The 24,437-nt window shown below is 38.7% G+C and overlaps 2 protein-coding genes across 7 annotated transcripts in view; both read right to left on the bottom strand.

The window, feature by feature from the left end:
- Nucleotides 1-1,865: 1,865 nt before the first annotated feature.
- ZBTB24 (zinc finger and BTB domain containing 24) lies at nucleotides 1,866-13,476 on the bottom strand. 6 transcript variants are annotated; one of them, XM_062572657.1, is made up of 7 exons: nucleotides 13,426-13,476; nucleotides 10,688-11,687; nucleotides 10,087-10,254; nucleotides 9,855-9,938; nucleotides 9,057-9,233; nucleotides 6,568-6,649; nucleotides 1,866-5,559 (listed from the first exon to the last, which is right to left on the bottom strand). In XM_062572657.1, exons 2-7 carry the CDS (start codon nucleotides 11,658-11,660, stop codon nucleotides 4,746-4,748), a joined length of 2,298 nt encoding a protein of 765 aa, XP_062428641.1. In that variant the 5' UTR covers nucleotides 11,661-11,687; nucleotides 13,426-13,476; the 3' UTR covers nucleotides 1,866-4,745. The 6 variants fall into 6 exon arrangements, with proteins under 6 accessions (XP_062428641.1, XP_062428644.1, XP_062428643.1 ...); XM_062572660.1 differs by having other exon boundaries at nucleotides 9,057-9,140; XM_062572659.1 differs by lacking the exon at nucleotides 13,426-13,476 and adding an exon at nucleotides 12,882-12,942.
- A 506-nt stretch (nucleotides 13,477-13,982) lies between these two features.
- Nucleotides 13,983-24,437, bottom strand: part of AK9 (adenylate kinase 9) — a 72,272-nt gene continuing 61,817 nt past the window's right edge. The window contains 7 exon segments of the mRNA XM_062570971.1: nucleotides 13,983-14,185; nucleotides 17,364-17,478; nucleotides 18,060-18,162; nucleotides 18,243-18,341; nucleotides 19,464-19,633; nucleotides 20,165-20,361; nucleotides 22,986-23,206. Of these exon segments, the coding sequence (XP_062426955.1) occupies nucleotides 13,983-14,185; nucleotides 17,364-17,478; nucleotides 18,060-18,162; nucleotides 18,243-18,341; nucleotides 19,464-19,633; nucleotides 20,165-20,361; nucleotides 22,986-23,206 (1,108 nt within the window).

The following is a 24,437-nucleotide window of genomic DNA, read 5'->3' as shown; positions in this document are numbered from 1 at the left end:
AGCCCCCCCCCTCCACCACCACCCCTCCACGAAGCTGCTCTGGCAGGAGAGCTGCGCGGCGTCACCCAGCGGCGTTACGGTGGGGGCGTTCAGGGCCCCGTTACCAGCTAACGACGGCAGCGTTGTCCTGCTAAAAACTGTGTCAGGAATCGTGCTCCTCGGCGATGCAGACGCTGGACGGCCTCGCAGCACGTACCTGCAGAGGAAGCACTGTGCAGCTCCTCCGCTGAAGCTGCTGAACCGCAACCACGCGTGCTCTGACGACAGGCATCCCGGCCACCACTGCCGTTTTGGCCCAGGTCCTTGGGCGGCCAGAAGCATCTGACGGATACTACGCAGGGAAAATGCAACTGTGGCATCTCCCAGCAGTAGAAGCAAGCAACGTGGGGGACTTCGGAGAAGGTCTTCCTCGCGTCAGGGAACGAGAAAAGATTCAGCTCACAGAACAGGGAACACTTCTCTAAGATGAGCCTTCTGAGTGGAAGGTGGAACTGGCACAACTTTATCAAGAAATGTAAGGAAAACCCAAAGGAAAACCTGATTTTGAAGGTACGTTAATAGGGCAGTCTACAACCACCTGAAATTCCCCCACTGACTGCTGTAGTACCTGCAGTCATGCTACCTTAAAGGTAAGGATAAGGAGGATCGAGAGGGTTTCAGGAGAAGACCCATGAATACATTTGAGAATTGATCCCATTCAGGATTGTACAGACAGTGAGCTACAATTATGAACGTCAGAAAAACTTGTAGGACAGAGACTGGCAATAGCTGCTAATTAAAGTAAAACTCTGCATCCTGCTATTCCAAACATATTTTCAGTAGATAAGATTAAAAAATTAGCCAAAAATGAGCAGTAAGCATACCAAAGTGAGAGGCCGGTTCACCTAGAGCGTGTCTGGATGTTTTCTTACATTAGGAAGAGCCGCTTTGGCCAGAGATGAACAGTCGCCTGACTGATGTGAAAAACCATTCACCATCCACAATCTTTTACGGAAGATCTGAAAAGTGGGAGGGAGCACATGGGACTGCAGGAGTTCATGGGACTGCAGGCCTGGGAGAAGCAGGCGCTTTGATGTCCTAACAGATAGATAAGGGAAGTCCTGGAACCACAGCTGAAGAAAGTACAGAATTACCAGTTCTTTCCCTGCTCTGAAGAAAACCTGGAGAAGCAGAGAAATTAGGGAAAAGCCTACACAGCAGGACATCTGACCACGGGAAGGTAAGAAGAGGCACCGCTGACTAACACCCAGAACGTGTGGGGCACCTTCTTTGCAAACCAGCGCACTTCTAGCTGCTCCCAAGTGAGACCTGGCTTCTCTTGGGGCTGCCCTTACAGGCTCAGTGAGTCACTGTGCTAGAGCAGTGCAAGATGTGGGGTGACGGAAGGTGTACCAGGCTGGTGCGCTCACATGATCACTGCAAATGGGTAGAAACCGCTAGAGACACTTCCCATACTTGCTTTGATATAAGGTGAGGTGAGAGAAGACCAAGAACACCCCCAGTACAATAAGCTGAGTCTCAGGAAATGCCTCTCAGGAACTGGAGATCATGATGGCTAATAAGTTAGACAGGAATAGTAAAATCAAGTGTTTTGCAAATAAAGACATGCAAGCCAATCTCTTTCCCAAACCATTGGCAAGATAGATGCCAGGGTCAACATCCCCTTATTCACCTAAGGATAAAGATATTTAGGGAGTTGCTTTGAAGGATAGTTTTAAAGGCATGCAAGGCATGCTTTTTTTGTTGTTATTAAATAGTTCTTAATGGCACCCAGAATAAAAAACAAAGATGAAGGGGCTTCCTTTCAAATCCAGAACAATCACAAGCTTTAGTTGTAGCCCTAAAAAAAACGCACACAAGCAACAGGGATTTATTTTCATCTTTAATAGAAATTTATTCACTACAAAGAAAGCAATGGTGTCAAAAAAGCAACATTTGCGGTATGAGAAACATGTTTCTCATTTCTCAAGTGCAAGCTAAAATACGTGCTGACAGTTTAAGCAATGCAGAGTGCAAGATTAGTCACTGTTGTGCTATTCACAGAAGTTACTCTCTTCACTGCTTGTTAGGTAATTTGATAGAATAAGAGCATAAGAAAATTTGAAAAACAAAACATCTTTTTTGGCTATGAGAAAGCAGCTAGCAATCACTACATGATTGTGGCTCAAACCTAACTGTAGCATTATATTTATCCTGGAAGGAAAACTTCACAATGTACAAATTAAAGTTCAAAAAAGAGAAAAGTATTTAACAGTTAATTTACTTAGAATTTAACTTTTGATGTAACCAGCTTTTAAGCATTCCAGGATTCACACCTTAAGATTATGGCAGAGAAAGAACTCAGTGTAAGCTCCTGTAAACTCATGGTAAGACAGTATTTACGGTTCCACATTACAGTATTTTTGATGAAATCAAAATTGTTAAGATGTAACAGAATATTTATTGTAATCTTAAATATTTATACAGTTAAGCAGCAGGATTTTTGTGGATGTTATAATGAGTTTCACTGTTTTTCATTTGTTCTTGCAGCATCAAGGCTTCAGGCTTCCAAAATACAACAGCAGAACATGCTGGTTCTCTTTGGTGGCACAGAGTATACAAACAGTATTTCTCCATTCCCAGAAGGGGGAAGGAAAAAAAAGTGAAAAGCCAAACTGCAGTTTTGCTGTGGGAGGTAATTTTTTGTATTAATTTATTCTCACTGTCTACCCTTCATCGTTGATTTACATGAAAACTGATCTAGTACTTTGAAAAAAACCTGACACCCTCAAATTCCAGCAGCACATCTTCAGGCACCAGCTGAACAGTTTGTATTTTGATGTTGATTGGCATCCAGAATTTGGGTTCCCCAGACACTGGGGACAAACACTGATGTACTAGAGTGAGCAGAGCACAAGGCCACCGAGATTACTGCACCAGATTATGTACAAAGAAAACCTGAGAGAGCTGGGTCTGTCTTCAGAGAAGGCTTTGGGAAGATCTTACTGTTGCCTTCATTTAAGGGGAGGCTGTAGAGAAGACAGAGCCAGACACTTCTTGCAGGTGTAATGATAGGATGAGAGGCACTGGATACAGATTGGAACACAGACAATTCCAGTTAGCTACAAGGAAACATTTTTTTCACCTTGAAAATTGTCAAATACTGGCCCAGGTGGTCAAGAGAGGTCGTGTAATGCCATCCTCTGAGCAAAATTCAATTGCACAACAACAGTGATAGACTAGACAACCTCTGAAAGTCTCTTCTTAAATCATTCTATGAACTTTGTGCCAGTGGCACACACTGGTCAGTCATAAGCCTACATACTTTTTTTTTTGTTTTTTAAATTCACCTGCTAATTCCTTAATTTTTAGATTTTCCTTTCGTTAAAACCAGAAATATACCCCAATATCAATGTAAGTCACAAATACGTATTTTTAAACTTAAGTGAGAATTGTGTACATTGCTTTAAGTACCAACGGCATTTTATCTGGATTTTAACACACTAGTACACTAAGTGAGATGTGATCAGTAGCTGAACTTGAAGCTGCAGAGTATATACTCTAATGTAGCATTGTATTAAGGTATCAGCTGTTTTTTTTTTTTTTTTAAGCAGTCAGTTACTGAAAACTGAATTTATACACATCTAATAGAGTCAACCAAAATACCTGTACAACTTCAACATGATATGCCCCATTTTATATAGCTCATTATGCTTTGAAGCGATTCCATTCATTATTAGTCAGAATTAATCTCCACAACAAGTTATGAACTTTTACATATATTAAAAGTAACATTGCATTCTGCTCTCAAAAGTACAAAAAAATAACGCTTTAATTGGGAGCTAGCTCCTAAGCTCAGACTGAGCCTTATCAGGAAAGGTTTTTTGCACTTCCATATACAGTGCCTTCCACATCAAAAGCTCTTCAAAGTGCTCGGCAGAATGCATGAGCATTATCCCCACTTCCTTGGTGAGGAACCTAAGGCACAGAGGTCAAGTGATTTGCCTATAGTCACCCAGTGAGTGGTAGAATTAAAGAATTTGGGTTTTTAAGTTGTCCAGTCTAACCACCGCATCTCTTCACCTCTATACTAAGTGCAATAGTTTAAACATTTCTCTGAGAAATGAAATTCTTACAGCATACAGTAAATAAAAGGGGCAAACCAGAGCCAGTCAAAGGCTGCAACAATTCCAACCAAAAGCATAAACAAATCTGGTATTCAGTAAATCAAAATGCACTTAAGGGAATGGTCACACTGGAAGTTACACATTAACCTGGAGAGAGAAAGCTCATTAAATATAAGACATAATGGTGTCATCTTTGCAAAAAATACTGATTATCTGAGGCCTGACTGCAGTTCAGGTAATGCTGATTCCATCAGAGAAGTTATGCTTCCTCATCAGCAGATATCCTAAACACTTAAATACTTAAAGTGGCAAGGCACACTTCCCTGGAGATGCACACTGAAATGCAGTAGGGGGCCAAATATCTGTTCAGTAGACATAAATTTTATGAGGCACAAAAAAGGTATTAATCACTTGTGAGGTATGGACTAACTAGTGGAGAAATGCCTATCAGGAATAATAAAAGTCTAAAATAAATAATATTAAGAAAACTGAATGCCATTCATCAAAAAAAAAAAAAAACACAGCAAGAAATGCATCTTCACACAGATGATGCTGTACAAAAGGAAGTGTGATACATGTAATCACTGCCTGGATGAGAAGTATGCTATAGCCTAGCCCTCCTGATGGCAAATAAGCATTTCAAAAAGCTTGGTCTTGAATAGGATGCTCATGAGATGACTCATTTACTGACAGCAATTGCTGATGGGAGTCAGAAACGTGTACATTTTGGTTCTGTTCATCACTGATTTGATGTGAAGAAACTGTATCTTGTCTAGAGTGAGATTGTTGACTTGATTCCTGAGTCAGCTGCATGTGCTGAGCTGGTTGCGAAGATCCTGCTAAGTGGATTTCTTCATTTTGTCCTTGATGAGCATGGAGATGTTCCAGTGCTTCCTTGGAAAGAGTGATAACATGCATTTGTTCAGGCTGGGCAGTCTCAATTTGATTTGCCATCATATTGATACTTTGGATTTGTTCAGCGTGATCCTGCTGAGCTGAAAGCAACAAGTTCTGCAACTGCTGTGGTGGCTGAGCAAGCAGTGTGAGATTAGCAGCCTGCTCTGTTGTCATATTTGGAGCATTTTCCGTCGTAACGATACTAATACCTTGATTATGACTAGGCATGAAGTTTATATTATGTACTGCATCTGTAACCAGTAGCTGAATCTCCTGCCCTCCAGAGGTGGAAAGTTGATACTGCTGCAGCTGAAGAATGTTTCTCACCTCTTCTGAATTAGTGTTGCTGCTTGGAACGTTGCTCGCCTCCTGAAACTGCTTCTCCTTGCTGTGAATTTTCAAATGAGACTTCAGATTGTCCAGACGGGCAAACTGCAAACTACATTCTGGGCAGGAGAAAGGCTTTTTGCCTGTATGTAAGATACAGTGTCTTCTTTTAGCACTGGAATCAGAGAAGGACTTTCCGCATATACCACAAGAATATGGCTTTTCTCCTCTGAAAAAGAATAATTTGATCTCATTAAAAGAATCGCTTTGAAAGTACTGCTTTTCTCAACTTACTATACACTGAAAGACTTAAACGTTTATTTTCGGTATCACAAGCACTTAAAATGGACACATTAAAAATGTTTTCTATTTGACTTTCTCAATATTTCTATTTGATATTCAAGAATTGCACAACAATATTTTCATTAGTATGTACTCAAGAGCTACCAAGATAACAGAACTGCCTCCCTGTGGTCATACTGAAGGTACAAATTCTATGCTGCTAGATCTTGGCATGAGAAAATGGACAAAAGCATCCAAAAAGGTGGTAAAGATGCAAAAACTTACTTTATACAACTATAAACACTGATTATTTTAAAAATGTTAAGATTTTAAAATCAGCTAGTATTTTAAAAGAGAAGAAAACTGACATTAAGTCTCTACATCTTAACTTGATGTCTGTCTCTAGAGGACAAGGTATTTTATTGGAACTATTTTCTTTTATGTAAGATTTACAACAGTATTTCTTTGATTTCAGATCTGTTATGACTTTATACAATACATCAGGTTGACATGAGTAAAATTAACTAATGAAGTTAAAGACACGAGAGACTACATGAAAACTCTCCAATAACCTTTTTACACCGTAGCTGATCTGCTGCTGTCAAACAAAAACTTATAGTAAAATTTTCTCTTAAATAATACAGCAGTAAGTATATTGTCATTAATGAATAGATACAATACACAAAAAGGGAAGAACCTTTTAATGTCTTGAATTAAAAGACACACTAATACTTAATGCTACTTAATATATTTTTTTAAGATATGTGAAAGCACCATGAGCATATCATAAGTTTTCCTCATCAAACTCTTTACATTTTTTAATCAGTTCCAAAATACTAAACTAAAATAGATTAAACAAAGATTTAAGTCAATCCATCTATATCAATCCATCAAACCATTCTATAATTGAACAACCACCACATACATACGCCAGAATACAAGTTACATACTCTACCTGTGAATTCTAATGTGAGTCTGAAGAGAACTTTTAGCTGTGAATGATTTGCCACAAATTTCACAAGTAAATGGCTTCTCGCCTGACAAAAAGAAGTTTGTCATCACTTGTTATATAGCATTTTTCATCAATTTATTCAAAAACATTTTACAATGAAATATTATTAGACCTAGAATCATCATCTTTTGAATCTCTTTATTCTATCCATAAAAACACGTTATGCCTCTTATGCTTAAATCTCTGTACACACTATCAAGTGTAAATGCCAGTCAAATCCTCATGCTTCTGTCATGGGTCAATACGAATTTCTGAAATTGAAGGAATTCACTAGTTAAATGAAGGTATAAAATTTTAAAGGCATATTTCTGATGACTGTTCCCTTTGAAGATCAAGAATTAGGTGATCCACGCCCTTGGAGCAATAAAAGACATGCCTGTGACACAGGTGCAGAGGCCTCAAGCTGGCTGCACATGGAACAGACAAGTTTGAAAAGGGCTGACGCTGAACTAGTAGACATTAACACCAGGCCCATGTTCAGCATCACGCAGATGAGTCAGCTCGTATTTCCAAATCTGAAAAGTGAATAAACTATCTTGACAGGCTGACTAGCTTCCTGTAAGGATATCACAGGCCTAGAGTGGAGCCTATGCATGAGGAAACACCAGTGTGGTAAAAATTAACTTATGGTGAGTCATCAGAAGTTGGATAATTGGGTTTTTACTACACTCTTGTGCCTAAGTAGAAGCAGAGTGTCTACATTAAACAACAAAAAGGTACACAAATTAATACACACTAAAAGGTAGCAAACTAAAAAAAAAAAAAACAAAAAAAACCACAATCTAAAAAAAACCACACAAAGCCTAATTCATATCATAACATTTTTCCTGTTGTATTCAGTGTCTTTAAGACACTAAATATGAGAATCCAAATCACCACTGTGGTAATTCACACTGTTCAAGCGCACTGAAACTAACTGAGGATAAGGCAATAGCCAATTTCCAGGGAATTTTCACATTTAGCATAGAATAGAATTGCAATGCTTAGGAGTTTTCGTATGGCTTTGGGGGACAAGGAGGAAGTACGTGAGAATCATAGGCAAATTTGTTGAAAGGCACCTCCAGTCCAGCCTCCTGCTGAAAATAGGGCTAACTTCAAAGCTAGATTGTATTCACATGACACACAAGGTTACAGAACTGTTGCCAAAGCAGGCAATACCATCAATGTCAACATTCCCCCCAACCCAAACTCCTCAGAACTTTATTTCTCAAGGTTTGAGAAGGGACAAATCAAAAGGTATTTCTGCACTGACAATACTGCTACCTGGCCTGTCTTTTCTGGAAGCAAGTAATGTTGCGATTCTGTTTGTGCTAGAACTCATCTTAGTCTATCTGTTTTTGCAACTTACCTTGCTACTATACTTCCTCCTCTCATTTCCCACTACCATACTCGTTTTCCACTATATTTACAGAACTATAGCAGCTTCATATACAGAATTACTGTGCGTGTCAACACACACTATGTCCTCAAGAGAAAATACAATATTCACAATTGTTGAAAGTAAATGCTACCCTGGATACATCAAAAAAAATCTCCAAATCACAAGTCCTAAGCCTACCATATCCTAGGGACTTTAAAGAAAATCATAAAAGCAAATATTGAAAAGTATCATGTTCAGCTATGTTATTTTCTCTAAGAACATGAATAAGATGAACAAGATCATGTTGTGTATACTTTACTACAACTGAGTGCAACGTAATTAAGAATAATTTACTTTGGGGAGCAAACAATTGCCACTGCTTATATCTATTTTAAAAGGAGAAGTTATTTACAAATCCCTTACAAATTTGTCATTCAAAGCAAACTGCTTTAAGATGCCTATACTTAGTTATCATGACAGTGCAGATCTATTTATTTATTCCTGATATCCAGCCATTCAAGTCTCACTTTGCCCTAAGTCTCTTAAAACACCCTTGCATTAAATCATATTTCCCAGACAACCTCCTACCTACATCTGGTTTATTACAGCATAATAAAAATGTAAACCGAAATAGTACTTTTCAATATTGCTTTTGTAAGCACCCATCCCTCACAGACAGGAGTGCCTAAATCATTTAGGACGTATACTTTCTATAACTACTTACATCCCTTCAAGCCAATACATGCTGGATGTGGCTCTCCTGATGAAATTCTCCAGAATTTAATCACACGAGAGCTAATTGGCAGTTTCTGCTGCAGACTTTCTAACAACAGAAAAAAAACCAGCTCTTCTTATAATATACCTTGCTTGTGGGATGTTTTTAATATGAGCTTTTTGTGCTTATTATGTATTCTTGATGTCAAATCTCTTCACTAGAAATACATAAATCTCCATATACAAGTATAGCAGAAGCTCATCCCCCAGATACGAGGTCATGCCCAACATATTGTTTTGTCTGTGTTATTTCAAGGAAAAAAAAAAAAAAAGGAGCAGCCACGATGGACAATATTACCTGTATGTGTTCTTAGATGTTTCTTTAACTGAGCTGCATCCATGAATTTGCGACGACACTGGTTACATTCCGGCAATGAATGGCCTTGTCGCAATAATAAAAAAAGTGTCAGTGCATAAATGATCCCCTGTATCTCTTCAGTGATCTTTGTTATAGCACTTTCCTGTAAAATAACCACTTTAATATAGAAAGAAAACAAAAGGTGATTCATTGTCTTCTCTCTATTTAAACTAGCAGAATTACTCAACCCCATTTCCCTATTTAATCCTATTAAGGGAAGAGAGAGTACTGACTCCTGCCCACCCTAAAACCCACTTGCTTTTGAAGCTTTGTAAATTCTTAGCTTCTCCACCATTTTCTTTGTGTATAATCTAACCTCTATCTTTCTAGCACAGAAGTGAGTAGGACACGTCTCACAGCTTGTTTGCTACTGCTAGTCTAAAACAGTGGAAAATTATGAGGCAATTTGCACAACAGGCAGTGGACATAATTGTTGTATAAAACTCCCAGCTTTTATATAAACTAATGAGCAAGACTAAAATAATCAAGTTGTTTTTCAAATACAATGAAATTCATATCACATCATCAGATATATTTAGAAAGACAGTAAACTGAAGAGGACTTTTTTTTTTTAATACCTGTTCAGTGTTTTCTCCACTACTCCACTACTCATTGTTACACATCAGAGTAACAGAGTCCGAAGCATATCACTGAAGACCATTCACAGCCTTAGTCAACTTTTACAAAGACAAATCAACACGGATAATCAGCCAGCTCTACAATCCAAGCTCATTATACCTGTATGTACTCGATAATGACTCTTGAGCTGTCTCTTTTGGCTGAAGTATTTCCCACACTGATCGCATGTAAAAGCCTTCTGCCCTGTAAAGAAAAATCACTTATTAAAATACAAGCCACATCCAAAGCGAGCATAAAAATCACCACACATGAGAGAGATCATTAACACTGTTTTTCAGAAATGCAAATATCTGGGGGTGAGAGGTTACCACATTTGCCTTGGAATATTTACCTGTATGTAAGCTCATATGCTCCAGGAGAGAATGTTTTGTTGTTAGAGCTTTACTGCAGACTGTGCACGTGTATGGCCGCTCTCCAGTGTGCATCCGTTCATGGACTTGAAGAGAGTGCTTCTGGGAAAAGCCTTTGCCACATTCACTGCACTTAAAAGGGCGCTCCCCTAAAAGCAAAAGATTTACAAATGTAAATATCAATGCATTATTTCCTCACTAGATATTCTAAGCTGATAGTGAGATGCATTGCAATGTGTTACATATTAAAAACTGACCTTTGAGTATTGAAAAGGAGAATTAAAAAACAGACAAGATTCAGGTAGCAGTAAAATAATTATTTAAGGTGTTGTCATATAATTCAATGTTTTAATAGATCAATACTTAACTAAACTGCAATTAGGGTAAGACACAGAAAGTCTAGGAGCCCTGGTAGCAAGAAGAAAATAGTGAGCATGGTCTCAAGAGACCTGCAATACCTAATTTGTCTCCAGCAAGAACTGTCCAAAATAGCACACTGATCCAACAACTCACACTTAAAACAACTGGCTTGCATTTAGCAATAAGTTACTAAATCAAAAGAAGTAGTCTCTTAATGCCTACCTGTATGACTTCTTTGATGAATAGCTAAAAAGTGATTATATTTAAATACTTTGCCACAGTCTTTACAGCGAGCTTCAGAACCTGTACGCTTTTTTTTCCCATCAGTTCTCTTTGCCAGTCCTTTTTCATCCTCATCACCAAGAAGTTTGTAATCTTTTAGCTTGACTGATCTCTTTATTCTGCGTTTGCTGTAACGGCTCTGAGTGCTCTGTATTCCTTGCGATTTGGGATCATAATTCTCATCTTTCTCAGTTGACAGATCCACAGCATCTTCTGAGCTGCACGCACGTTCAATTTCTTCTGCATCTTTCCTCACAGGCACCTGTTCACTGACAACTGTTTCTTCTGCTGCAATATCTTTTTTCAAAAAATTTTGTTTATTTTGCATGGAATTATTCTCTCTCAGCTGCACATCTTCAGCAGAATTTGCTCCTGATTTTTCTTCTTGGGCATTCTTGACTTTCCTAGGTCTCCCTCGCTTTCGCTTTGGTGGATCTCCATTTTTCACATCATTTGCAATAATAGCTACTGAAGCTCCACTGCTAGATGGAGCAGGTAGTGCATTACTTGGGCTATGGCTGGCCTGATAGTCGGAGTAGGCCCATACCAAGTCATTCACTTTTAGAAGCTGTGCAGTAGCTAGAATTTGTTCTGTGCTTTTTTCACTGGCATGGAGATAACCAGTGTAGATAAATTCTAGCAGTGCTCCAAAAGTGTCTGCAACCATTCCCTCCAACATGTAAATTGACTGCCCTATTTCACCCTCATCTACAAACATCATTGAAAAGTATTCACTGCTGGCAGCGAGCAAAGCTTTATGGGCTCTGAACTGAACATTCTCCACTATCAGAGTAATGTCACAAAGAAAATCTTTCTTCCTTTGTTCTTCAAAATTAGCTAGAATGGTATCTTTGTGAGCTCTGGAGTGAATGACGACCAGTTTCTCAGATGCATCAGGAGCAGTTTCAGCCATTTTTATTGCAAATATGAAAGAAGGTACCTACAAGGATAGAATAGCTTTAATAAAGAAATATTTTAGAAGTCTGCATTATAGAACACCAAGTATTATTTCCTTTACAAGCTAATAAGAGTATAATAGTTTCTGAAGCAATTCTGAAGCCTCTGAACTATCTTTAAAAAGTTAACATTAATATTAATATAGATTATCTTCTCCAAGAAGTCTTTTTTACATCTTAAGCTATGGCTGTGGATAGTTTCTTCTCAGATTAGAACTAGTGCCAGCTATTTCATTTTTTTAGCTCTGATGCACTGTGAACTGTTCAGTAGCCAAAATGTCTGCTCTGTCTGAAACCCCTTCTTTTGCAACCAAAACAACTGAACAAAAAGAACTCTTTGTTCATAGCTCCTCTTTTAGGTGGAAATAAATAGAGAAAAATCAATCGCAGCTTCACCATAACAGGATGCCACATTTCAGATTATTCAGGACAAAACCATGAAATCCTGGAATCAATGATTAAAAAAAAAAAATCACTGATTTTGGCGTTGCAGGATTCCATGCCCTGTTTTATCCAGTTCTATCCTTCTGAAAACTTCTCTTTCAGAACACTTACCTACTAATTCCTACCCTATAGATATGGGCAATAAAACCGGAAAAATAGCAGATCTGAGTTCTGTCTAAAATAGAGTTCACTATGCTAGCTATCAACCATCAGTTTGGCTTGTTAAAGTTCTTTTGTTGCAAATTCAGTCAAAAGAATTAACGAAAGAAAGAAACCAGCAATTTCATAACAATCTACCAGATAAAAATACTTTTGGTGTGTCTCCTCCATAGTATCTGTTTTGAGAGAATCAGCTGAGCCAAATCTAACACAGATTAGCTACCTGCCATCCTAAATGATAAAACTCTTATATTAAACATGTAACATAAATACAACAGACAGCAAGTACAATAGTTCTCACTGTGTGAAGGAATGCTGTAAGAAACACCGCACACCGCAAGTAGATGATACCTAAACACTACTGAGGGGGCAACAAGTGATTCTTTAGCCCTTTCCAGCAGCCTAAGAAGTACACGGTGGAGCTTTGGTGCTGGACTAACAGAAGAGCCATGCTGATCTGGGAGCTTTAGCTTTTGGAGGGTGCAGGCCTGCTGCTGCTGGAATGCCCTAAACCAAGGCTGCAAGTGTCTCAGCCTTGAGGGACATAGTAGCTGTCTTTTTGTTTGTTTTTTCACCTGCTTTGTGTCCCCACAAGGAAGCTGTATTCAGTCACACGATGCCATCGTTAACGCCAGGACCACAAAATCCCCAGCGGCGGGCTCACCCGGAAGGTATTCTCAAGTAAGGCTGCGCACGGCGGGGAGGCGCCCGCACGCCCGGGGGACACGCTCCAGCACACCTGGCGGGCTGTGCCGAGCGGCGACCACCAGCGCTTTCCGCCGCTGGCCCGAGCAGCGCAGCGCAGCCCAGCTCCTGACCCGGCCCGACGCGGGGAGAGGGGCGGCGCGGGCAGGGACCCACTTGGCCCTGGCGGGGTTGGGGGGGGGGGGGGGACTCGGCGTTGCTAGGTAACGAGGGGGGGGGGCAAGCGGCGTCACGCGAGGCGGCTCGGCCTGGGCTCCGCGCCACGGCGGGCCCGGCCGCGCTACCGCGCTCTTCCTCCGCCCCCGGGCCCCGCGGCGGCGCCCAAGGAGAGGCCGACGGGACGGAGCCGAGCCGAGCCGAGCCGAGCCGAGCCGAGCCGAGCCGGACCGGACCGGCTGGGCAGCCGGAACTCACCGCGCGAGCCGCGAGCCTCGCTCCGGAGACCGCCCCGGCGGCGCCGTGCTTCCTGCCCCGCGCGGGGCGCATGCGCCGTGACGCAGCACGCAACGCCCCACCCACAGCCGGCCGCGGGGAGCCGCGCAAGCCCCGCCCCTTCTCCCCGACAGGCCCCGCCCCGCGCGTCAGTCCCCGCCCCTGGCGGCAGGCCACGCCCCCTGGCGGCAGGCCACGCCCCCGCGCGGCCGAGCTCTCTTTCGGGGAGGGAGTGGGGGGCGAGGAGGAGGCTCGCACTTGTGCGCGCAATTTCTTCACGTATTTTCCCCAAAATGCGCATTTCCCAAGTGCGTGGATTATTGTATTACACATTAAACGCCACGCAATTTAAGACAGCAAGCTGTGATTTTGTAAGATTGCTCTCTATAACGAACTAGTGACGGAAAGCATCACATTTTGCGTCCGTAACATCATAGCTCCAGGGGTGGCCTTGCACGAGCAGTTGATGATAGCAGATAGTTACGTTCCTTGAGTTCATAAAAATCAGCGTTTGAATAAAAATACACAGTCAACGCAAACTAAACAAAACTTGGGCTTGCATCTTTAAGGGAAAGAAACACCTGTAGTTTGTAATCGAAGTCAATGGGTCTGCTCTGAGGCTCTTTGTATTTGCGGGTCATCTTCCTTCCCAGATAGGGAATGAGTTCACAGTGATCGATGAACTGCTCCAGTTTCCTCTTGTACTTTTTCCGTACATATTCTGAGCTTCTAGGGTTATAAGCTGCAAGAAATTGAGGAATATATTAGTGTCCTATGTTAATTCTGTGGAATTACAATACAGAAATTTTAAAGCACAGATCAAATCTACACCTGCTAGTTTTACTCTTTGTACGGATAAAACCCTTGGCACAGATAGCCCATGTCCATTGTTTCCAAAACGACGACAGAAATTGTCTGCTATTGCAGAAGTTCATAACTCCAGGAGATACAACAATATTCAGAAAGATCAAGGCTTTGGTAAACAAAGAAGTAAATATATTTTCAGCTACCCTCAGCTTCATGTTCTTTGGGTAATGAGGGGCTGGAGATATACTAGACAATGCAAATTTGAAACAATGTGGTTATTAGGGACTGTGGTGCATACATCAAAATGGGTCTGTGTGGAGACAATCCAGGTACGGCCCAGCTGCACAGAGCCGAAGCTCATACATCTGCCTAGACTGGAGGTGGTTCCTGCACTAAACTCCAGGGCCAGGAGGAGATTTTTACTTGGGCACAACAGTGCACCTGAGCTTGTGTCTTGCGTTCATGCTGTGCTGTGTCCAATCCCGTTCGCTCTTTCAGAGAACAGCACGCTGGAGGATTTATTGTGGAGACACTTGAGTAGCTCAGCTCAGCCAATGTCGCTCCTGTTGTTTAATACTACTCACACTGTGCTCCAGTTTGCTTTGCGCTGGGCTATGCAGCTTTCTCGGTGCTGCTTTTCCCTGTGCTCCACAATGAACATGGGATGGAAGGGTGGTGAGCCAGCTGGAGCTCCCTCTGACAGCTGAACTTTTCCTAGACCTGAGCTCACTGAAAGCAGGGTGACCATATTTTTGTACCATGATCTGTAAGCTGATGTGTTGGCCTGGACCCAAACAGGCTCTGCACAGAGCTGTCTTAGGAATTTCTGCATCCTTGGCACAATTAATCTATGAAATCAAGAGCTGACTATATATCCCTGATAGTTCAGAAGAGAACATACATTTCAAGGCCAGGAATTTTACAATGAAAGTTCTGTTGTTTCCTTTCTTCCTTACCTCCCTGCTCTAAGCTATCTTTTGGGGTACATCAGGACACTGAATCACTATAATGAGATACCGTTTCCACTCTTTTCCAGGAGTAATGCTGTGTTTGTGACTGATGGCCTGTACCTACTCTTCTCGGGTATTGAAAACAATCCAGTACTGTTGCTAAGAAAGCTTCAGGAGAAACTACAACCACTATTCCTTCTCCATTATTTAAGTGTGAAATGAAGGGGTGAAGTTGAAGATATCAAAATCTTACTTCAGAAAAAGATAGAATTTAAAAATATTGCAAGACACCACATTATGAAGCACTTTGATCAATTTTTTTGGTCAAGAACTTCATGACTACTCTGAAGAGACACACAATTATAATCAACAATATATTTGCAAGGGACATGTTGGAGTACACTGGAACTCTCAAAGTTAGAAGCAATTCTGTTCAGGTTTAGAATAGGGTAACTTGTATTCTTAGATTCTTATGGTCAAACTGTTTGTTACTGCATTAGAGGAGTTTTGTGTACTTCCACAAATTTAGCCAGCTCTTCATCCAGCACTAATAATGGAATGATACAATACATGAGCAAATTATTCCTGGAGTGGACATATAGGTATGTTAGCAAAGTGGTACTAACAAAAGAATGATACTACTCTTTGTGAATGAAACAAGCTATGGTGGGTAAAAACATAATTTTGCAGGTTTAAGTATAGGGGCATATAGTGTGCCTGCATTATTCAGTGGTGATCCTTAACAAAGCTACGCTAGCGTAAATCTGTAATAGTCCAAGAAAATTCTGAATGGCTCTAGAAACTGCATGGGAAAACACAGAATGTGAAGAACTTTAGAAAAATGATAAAATTTGGCATTATCTAAAAGGATAAGCAAAAGTTTAAATAACAAGAAGCAACACAAAGTTTACCAGCTGAACATGCTGCCTTATAAAAGACAAAATTGATAGTTGAAGAAGTGGCACAGCCGTGCTCCAGAAATCTCCAGCAAAGCCACTCAGCTGCTGAAACTAGGCTGCTGAAATCCTGAAAGCTGACCCTCTTTGGGCTGGTAGAGGTTTTAGCTGCAACTGTTACCTCGGACTGAAATTCTCCCCACCTCCCTTCCGCCCTCCCCCAACAGCTGATACAAACGCAGAAGACAAAGTTTGAACAACTTTCCTCAGTGAAGGAGAAGGCCTAACCTCTGGCAGCTCCATGAGACAGCTTATTATTATTTTGTGGGCTCAGTCCAAGTCACACAATTTTAATGGTGGACTGTTTATCTGTTATACTGAAAAATAAGGTGATCAGACTATAGATTAAATTGAAAAGATAGAGAGTTAAAAATAGTCTGCATACTGATACTCCAAGTCCTATTAATACTGAAATCTTCCCAGATAGTTTCACAAATAAACAGACTGATAAATATATTTTCATTTCACTATGGTAAAAACTGAAAAATCTAAATTACATCTGCATGGGCATCTGTTGTTTCATACTGTGTAATTTAGTATATCAATGCTGAGCTCTTGCAAAAAAACTGATCTTGAAAGTGAAAAGTGTTCAATGTGAAAAGCTGCTTTTCAAAACAATTAGACCTCATTTAAATATTTTGCCCACCTCTTCTGGAAAATGCATATGAACGGAAAGCTGTCCTGAGATTACCTGCAAGGCAAGGTTCGTTAATAAGTTTTATCTGACGAGTTGATACAGTTGGAAAAAGAGAAGCATTCAGCCATTCTTCATATTTATTAAGCATTTCAGCAGTCTTTATTACAGTGATTTCAGTCAATTTTTAAGACAGTTCAGGTTGTCCAAGACTAGTTTAAACTATGGTGCCATCTAGTTTTAAACACAATTTTGCTTTTTGTTTCAAGCTACTGTTATGCATGTTAGAAATGTTTCCAAGGCAGGGAGGTGATTGGTGATAAAATACCATTAAAATCTCATATTTTTATGAGAGATCACAAAATATCTAGCTATCTTGTTAACCTTTTTTTCTTCCTTGGGTCTTACACATTCCCACGAGACTTGGCAATGTGTACTTAAATCAGTATATAGTAGTATTTCTCCAAACTGAACATCAGAAAACTACAGAAATCAGTTATCAGTGTTACAGCAGATGATTTACTGCATTTATTTGATTCGTTATTTTTATAGTGTGTTATTTTTATACTCTACCTTTTAAATGACAGGCCACAAACAGCAGAGCAGTTTTTCTTACACTCAGGAATGGAAACTTTGGCTTTAAGCAGCCTACTTCATTCAGAGCTTTTATTAGAGAAGTTGCTACTCCCTAAAGAAATAAAGCATTTTTAAGGACCATTACAGAGATCTCAATTAAAAGCCTAATCCTGTTGTTATGAAAATCCAACAATATAATGTGCTATCTAAGCCAGTGAACTGTAGATCACAGAAATAATAGAAAATTGGGAGGGAAGAGACCATGAATCATTTTTATTTCCTATTCCTGTCTAAAAGCATACTCAGCTATTCTTAAATCATTCCTGATAGATTTGTGTCTAACGTGTATTAAAAATCAAAGCAAAATATAATCATACTAGATATGATAAAGAGTCACAACTCATCATGCAGTGTTGCAGCTTATAATTCCCCTCTGATGGTCTTACTTGTTTTTTTCTATCGAAGTTACAAGCGTCTATCATTTTAAAGCTTTTTAAAATTTCCTCTCTATATTGCAAGTACTTACCTGAACACTATTTTCAATTAAATATAATCCCATTAGTAAAAATAATACTTATATACACTTAAAAAGCTACTTCCACCTCCTCCACCCCAAACTGGATGTGGTATGTTATACCTTGTAAAATCATGTTTTTTAAAAATTTGATTTAATATAGAGGAGCAAAAACTAGCCTGTTCAAGGTATCCAGCTAAGGGGAGTGCAGTAAGTAGTATTGGCTCCTTTACTGGAGGGAGTTTGCGTGGAAGCTTCAAATTCCAGTACTTCTCTGGTAACCTAACCAAAGAAAAAGTAAGGATTTTCAAGATGTATAAATTATGACATGATTAAAGATTAAAATGTGAATTGATATTCACCTCATAAACTTCTGAAGTTTTTTTTCACTTTCAAAAATATATACCTTATCTTGATATTTTACAGCATACTCGATGTTGCCAGGCACCAAAGCTTCGTACCTGAAGAGATGGAGCAACAAGAAATGTTAGGCATCTTTTGTGCTGTGTATATTCATTAGATACTGGGAGCCTTCTGGTAATCTAGCAAGTATAGAAATTACAAAAAAGGTAGCAATTAAATCATCTGTGCTTCTACCACATGACAGACAGTTACAAGGCTCAAAATTTGAGTGAGTCTCTGCCTCAAAATATGCTTATAAGTGGACTTTTATAGTGCCTCTTTAGAGTTCCTCTGGCTAAAATGCCAACCATGCTTACTCAGGAGATTAAGAAGGGCAGCATAGAAAAATGATTGTTATGGTTGTATCTCAGCAAGAAATTCCTGCACACTGAGGGAATCAGTGGGGCTTTATAGTGGATCTTAATAGATATCTTTAAAAATTGTGATAGCTAGTTTTGTCTCGCTCTAGATATTGTGAGATTTGTTTCAACTTTGAAGGTTTACGATAGAGAAAACTCAAAACTGTATCCAAGCAGACCGCATCACAAAAGACAGTAAGCCAAGAGAGATCCTTGTGATTGGCTTAATGCTAAACTTTGTCCCCTTTAGCCAGCTTTGCGGAAGGGGATTTAGTGTGTTTTATTGACTTATTTGAGAGAAAATCTAAGTAAATTAACATTACCCAAGACAAAAAAGGAGAAAGAATCCCAGATTCAAGAAACTTACGACTTACGTGTCTTTCCTTCTACAAGGGGTGATCATCTGGCCAACCTGATTTCCTACAGTTACTTAGGTCTATCTCTCAGCTCTGTTAAAGAATTTTTGAGAGAAATTCAACCCACTTGTTTCTTTCAATTACAGATGTAGAAGAACTGATGACCTTCAGGATGCTTCAGGTTGTGCCTCAGCCTAGTTATTAGAAATACTCTAGACTATGCTGTAAAGGCAGGGAGGTGTATAGATATATAATAAGGGGTATTTTTCAGCCTCGGAAAAAAGACTAATGAAGCATCTTTTAGAGCTAAAGCAACAATGTTTTTAACACCTGTTTTTACTGCAATAAAACTGGCAGTGAAATGGAGCAGAAGTTTGGAGAAGGCTAGATCAAGTGTGATCTTTGTATTCCAGGGCCCTAGGACATATAGTTTGTAACACAAGTTATGAAAACTGCAGTGGTGTACCTCTGTTTTCCATCTAGGTAAGTGACTGGACAGTATCCCTGCATTTCAGCACTTCTAGGGAATAAGGCTTTCACTTCTGACACTGTCAGTTTCCTTGGTAGCATTTCTGGAGGTGGAAGAGGATGAGGTGCCAGTGGTGCTACATACACCTCTGGTTTGTTCAAGAATTTCTGTAGAAGAAGAAATTAAACTTTTTAATAATGACAGGAGCACTGTAAGACTGTTAGTCAAACTCCGAAGGACTGACTCATGCAATTTAGACAGTTTCTTCTAAAGAATCTTTCGTAGTGTGTTGATGCCGATGCCATGCTAAGTGGGTCATATCTTTTCCAACTCACTCACTACATCACTATCTACTCAGCATCTATCCAGTATCCGTAGCTATTATTAGCTGCTCCCTACCCCAGCTTCCCCAGAAAACTGATGGAGGAGGGAAGAAATGGTTGCTTTGAAAATTAATGTTTCATCTATGACAATTTTTAAGAAGATCTTCAATTTGGACGGACTCTGCTGCATTCTGCCTGACCGGACATTTCATAACAGAAGTATACAGAACAATAGCTAGAACACCAATAACACTAGTCTAGTTCAAATGACATGGTGTTGATGATGTGGCATTGTTTCTGTACAGAATCAAAGACTCAAAGCAACACTGCTCCTTCTCTCCATAATTCTCTCCCCAGATGTTTTCAGACACTTACCTCCAGTTCTTCCTGTGAAGCCATTTTGTAATAGTGTCCTCGAAATTCTGCAGCAAACTGCAGTGATGAGGTTACAGAGCAGTCAACCAATTCATGTTTTTCTGCAAGGCTGACAGGGCAGTACTGTCCAAACTCCCCTAGCCGATACTGCAGCTCTTCAGGGGTGATGCATAAATCAGCAATGCTGGCTGCTTTTCCTGTTAATAGTAGTAATTAATGACAAACGTATGTCAATGAAATATATAGAAAGCATAAAGCATTTTTATGTAGGAATGTTACAGTTTAGAAGATTATTATATCATGTGAAAATGATATGAAATAATGAGAATTCAAATATTAACAATTTTTATAAATTAATATTGAAATAAAGTTCCAACCCATTTTACCAATTAATTTTAGTAACATTTTTCTAGCATGTACTTAAGAAATACAATAAGTATTAATGATGTGGGATGTGCTTAACTTATTAGTCTGTTTTCTCTGGGAAAGGTTTATTAGTGATTTATTGTTTCATTTCTTTGTGCTGCAAAGGAACATTTCCACTATTATATGAATTCTTTGCATTGGTGAAAATGAGTACAAGGTGTGATAAAAGCATATCATTTATTCATTCTTGTCTTGTAAATACTATAGTCTACCTGGATTAAATAAATTCAAGATCTTGCATAAAATGTCAGATAAGAATTATTTTAAAGGGCTGTTTTTCAAGCTTGATGTGAAAATGTTACGTATTTTTAAAAAAATATTTTTTGGCTTATGATTGAGATTTATAAAGTGAGTGCTGGCACAGAGCTGTAAAAGATAAAATCTAAAGGTAGGTTTAAGATGAAGTCTGTCCTTCAGTGGAAGTCTAGTTAAACTGCACAGACATAATGGAGAGGAACATTTAATCTTTTCTATGCTGCCATGCACGAATTCAAGTGGGAGATATACCATTTTAGACTAAGAAGCTTTTGGCCGCTCACTGCAGAAATTAAATTGCATATTTAGCCTTATTTCTGATTTATAATGAATATTCTCCCTTACTTAAGTGAATCTTCAACTCACAATTAATTCTTCCTGTTTACTTTGGTATACCCCCTGTGATTTTTTGCAGTCACTCAAAGTTGAGGAATCTGCCATGGACGGCAAGGCCTCTGACTTCTTTCAGTTCTTTTCTGTTACCCCGTTCTTTGGACAGCAGCCTCAGATTGTTCTTTAGCTGCTTTGCTCTTTGCTGCCTTCAAGAAAGCTCTTCAAGATCTCTCCAGATGTGATCAAAGAATTTGCAAAACTGCATGATATTGGGTCTGGCATTGAAAGGTTTTGGAAAAGTACAGCACTCAATGTCTGTACAACTGGAAAGGATAAGGTCACCTAAAACCTCAAAGTGCATTAATATGCAGGAAAGTTCCAGAAGAAAAATGAGAAAGCTAATCCGATATCCTGTATCTTTCATGAGCTAGGCTGAGAATGGGGAAACCTGAGGAAAATTTACTCTTTCTCACTTTTTGATTTAAACTCCCCGGTCTTGCAGGCAATCTAGTTACAGATCCGTGCAAAAGAACACAGGTTGTATAGTCCAAGAAGCCTCTGAATATTGTGCTGTTGTCTTTGAACTCTGCATATCCTTTGTAACTAAGGCTCAGCTTTTGATCTAATGAGCACTAACTAATGAGCACTCTTTTAAATTTTTTTTTTCTGGATTTGATATAGCTCTTGGAGCCAATGTCTAAGAGTTGAAGACAGATGCTGATGCTAGGATTGGTTTCTATGTTACAATCTGATCTTTGATGGCAGATATCTTCACTCGAAGCCCTCAGTACTGCTCGTGGGCATATAAAATAAAAAAGTTAAAACTGAAGCCGACAAGGATAGTAAGTATGATGCTGCCTTCATCACATACCCATTATTGTTTCAGATGACCTACAAAATACAAAGGACTAGTGCCTAGCTGCTAGTTTTTGATGAAGAGCCTCTGCAAAATAAAGAGCCTACAATCCATCTGGGCACTCTGCATATACCTTCTCAGAAGGTAGGTGCAACAAATGAGTTGTTAGAAAGAAAGTGACCTTCTGTATAGCCCACTATGTACTTAAAATGCAATCCAGTGCTTTACACAAGCATAATGAAGTCAAACTACTTTTTTCAAATAGTTATTATTTTCCTAGCTAGTCTCACATTCAAATTGACATCTAAACTTACCAAACTATAAAGCTACATAGTAAGTGTGAAGACAGTGAACTTAGCTTTAAAGAAAATTTTAAATTCAAAAGATTTGGAGATGATTATATCCATTTGTCTACTATTATAGCTGGAATGAATGATACAAGATTTTATGTGAGAAAAAGGCCTTGCATTTGGACAGAGATAGAATGCCAAGAAGTTATAATGAGCAAATCTGATCTATGGGTGGAAATATGCAGAAGATATATACCAAGGGCACAGTGAAAACAAGGACTGTCATGTTTTTAACTCCAGAATTCACAAATGACACTATGTTTTTTTTTTGTCTATACTAAGCTTTCAGCTGTGTTTTGTGTGGTATCAGGTAATATTTTATTGCTTAACTCATTTTCTGAAATAATGCATTTTGTCACATAGACCAGGTGCTAGATACATTAGCCTTGAATGAGGCAAATGCTGCGTGTTTTGTCTTTTCATTGTTATTTTCTTACATTTTTTTGTAATGTCTAGTAAGTGAAATGTGTTATGAACCTTAATTCCAGCTGCACTTGATATGTATGTGCCCAAGAATTAGCTTAATTCAGACCAAGTTAAAACTGAGTTTAAATATACTTATTACATTACAATTTCTTAAAGAACTTTGTCTTTCTTTTACCTTCTCTTATTCTTTCCAGATATATCTGGATTTCTTTAACAACCACTTGAACTTCCTGGAGTACTTTGTTCCAAATCCACCATTTGCTGTGAAAGGCATCAATCACACACCAGTTCTGATGCTCCTTCTTATAGTAAATCCTAATTGCATCAATGTGTTGTTTATAACAGGAATTTCGAATAGCTAAAATCTGTGAGCTGTCATGAACAGGGTAGGGAGGTCTGAGGACAACAAAAAGCAGCACTGATTTAATACATAGTCTGAAGGTCAGATCATTTGGCTGAATGTCACATAAATTTTAGAGTTCATTTTTACAAAATTTGGCTTATTTGAAATTGTAGAGCTTATTTGAGAAATACAACTTTCTTATTAAGAATATTACCTCTGATCAGACAATTCTGTACAGCCAGGTGGGATGTTCAGAAACAAAGAACATAACTTTTGCTATTTATTTTGCAAATGCAACTCAATAATTTTGTAAAGGATTTTTAATGTATCAGCACATATTTACTGATACACCATTAAATGCTACAATAGACAGCTTACAGTACTTTTAAAGTGAAAATCATTGCTCATTGGACAATGGGCTTCATTTTGTATTATACTGTTGTTTGAATTCAAGAAGTAGCCACAATCCTTGGATGCAGCTGTCATATTTACATATAAGTTAGTGAAAATAATTCATCTGATCTCTAAAAAAATTGTGCAAGACCAGAAGAGGTATTTTTACTAGAACAGAGAAGTATTGACTATTCTGGTTCTTGATTTAAATGATACCAAAGAAAGAAAAACTTCTGTTTTAATAGGATTCATTTTGCTATAAGTTGTATTTTTAGGAATTGCTAATATTGCCGATTTTAATTGATTTGTATTTAAGCCTATAAAATGTAATTAGTTTTGTGTTTAAATGAATTTTTAAAGTAAATATTTTTTAAAAGAGTTTTTTTTTTTTTTTTTTTTTTTTTTTTTTTTGCAATGCAAATAGTCTTTAGGCTTTCAGAAAGCAATTAAGCACTGTACTGATTATTTGATAAAATGAAAGAGACAAAATGAAAGAGACATGCAATAACACTCTAAGCTATCTGGAACTTCTTAGAAACGTTTCCTTTAATGAGAACCAGGTTCTTATACAAATTAATTTTAAGGTGAATGTTCTGTTCTTTTTAATCTCTGTCCCTTTATAAACTACTGACAGCTATACCGCAAAAACACCAACAGCTTTTTAAACAGAATATTTATCTCCTTAGAGAAACAAAGAAGAAAGATATCTGAATAGTTTAGATGAGTAATTCATAAACTGTGTATATGTTGTTAAAATATACATTGCTCCTATCTTTTAAAAAGGACTACAATTAAGACTTAAAGAAAAAAAGCTTATGAGGTAAAGTATAAATTTCCTTTATAATGAAAATAATTAAGCTGAATAATAAATAAACTTTAGCAGCAGAGTGA

This window comes from Rhea pennata, chromosome 3 (assembly GCF_028389875.1).
Source record: "Rhea pennata isolate bPtePen1 chromosome 3, bPtePen1.pri, whole genome shotgun sequence".
NCBI classification, from domain to species: Eukaryota; Metazoa; Chordata; class Aves; order Rheiformes; family Rheidae; genus Rhea; species Rhea pennata.
The sequence above is the reverse complement of the archived record's forward strand: the minus strand, read 5'-3'. Positions and strand labels throughout refer to the sequence as shown.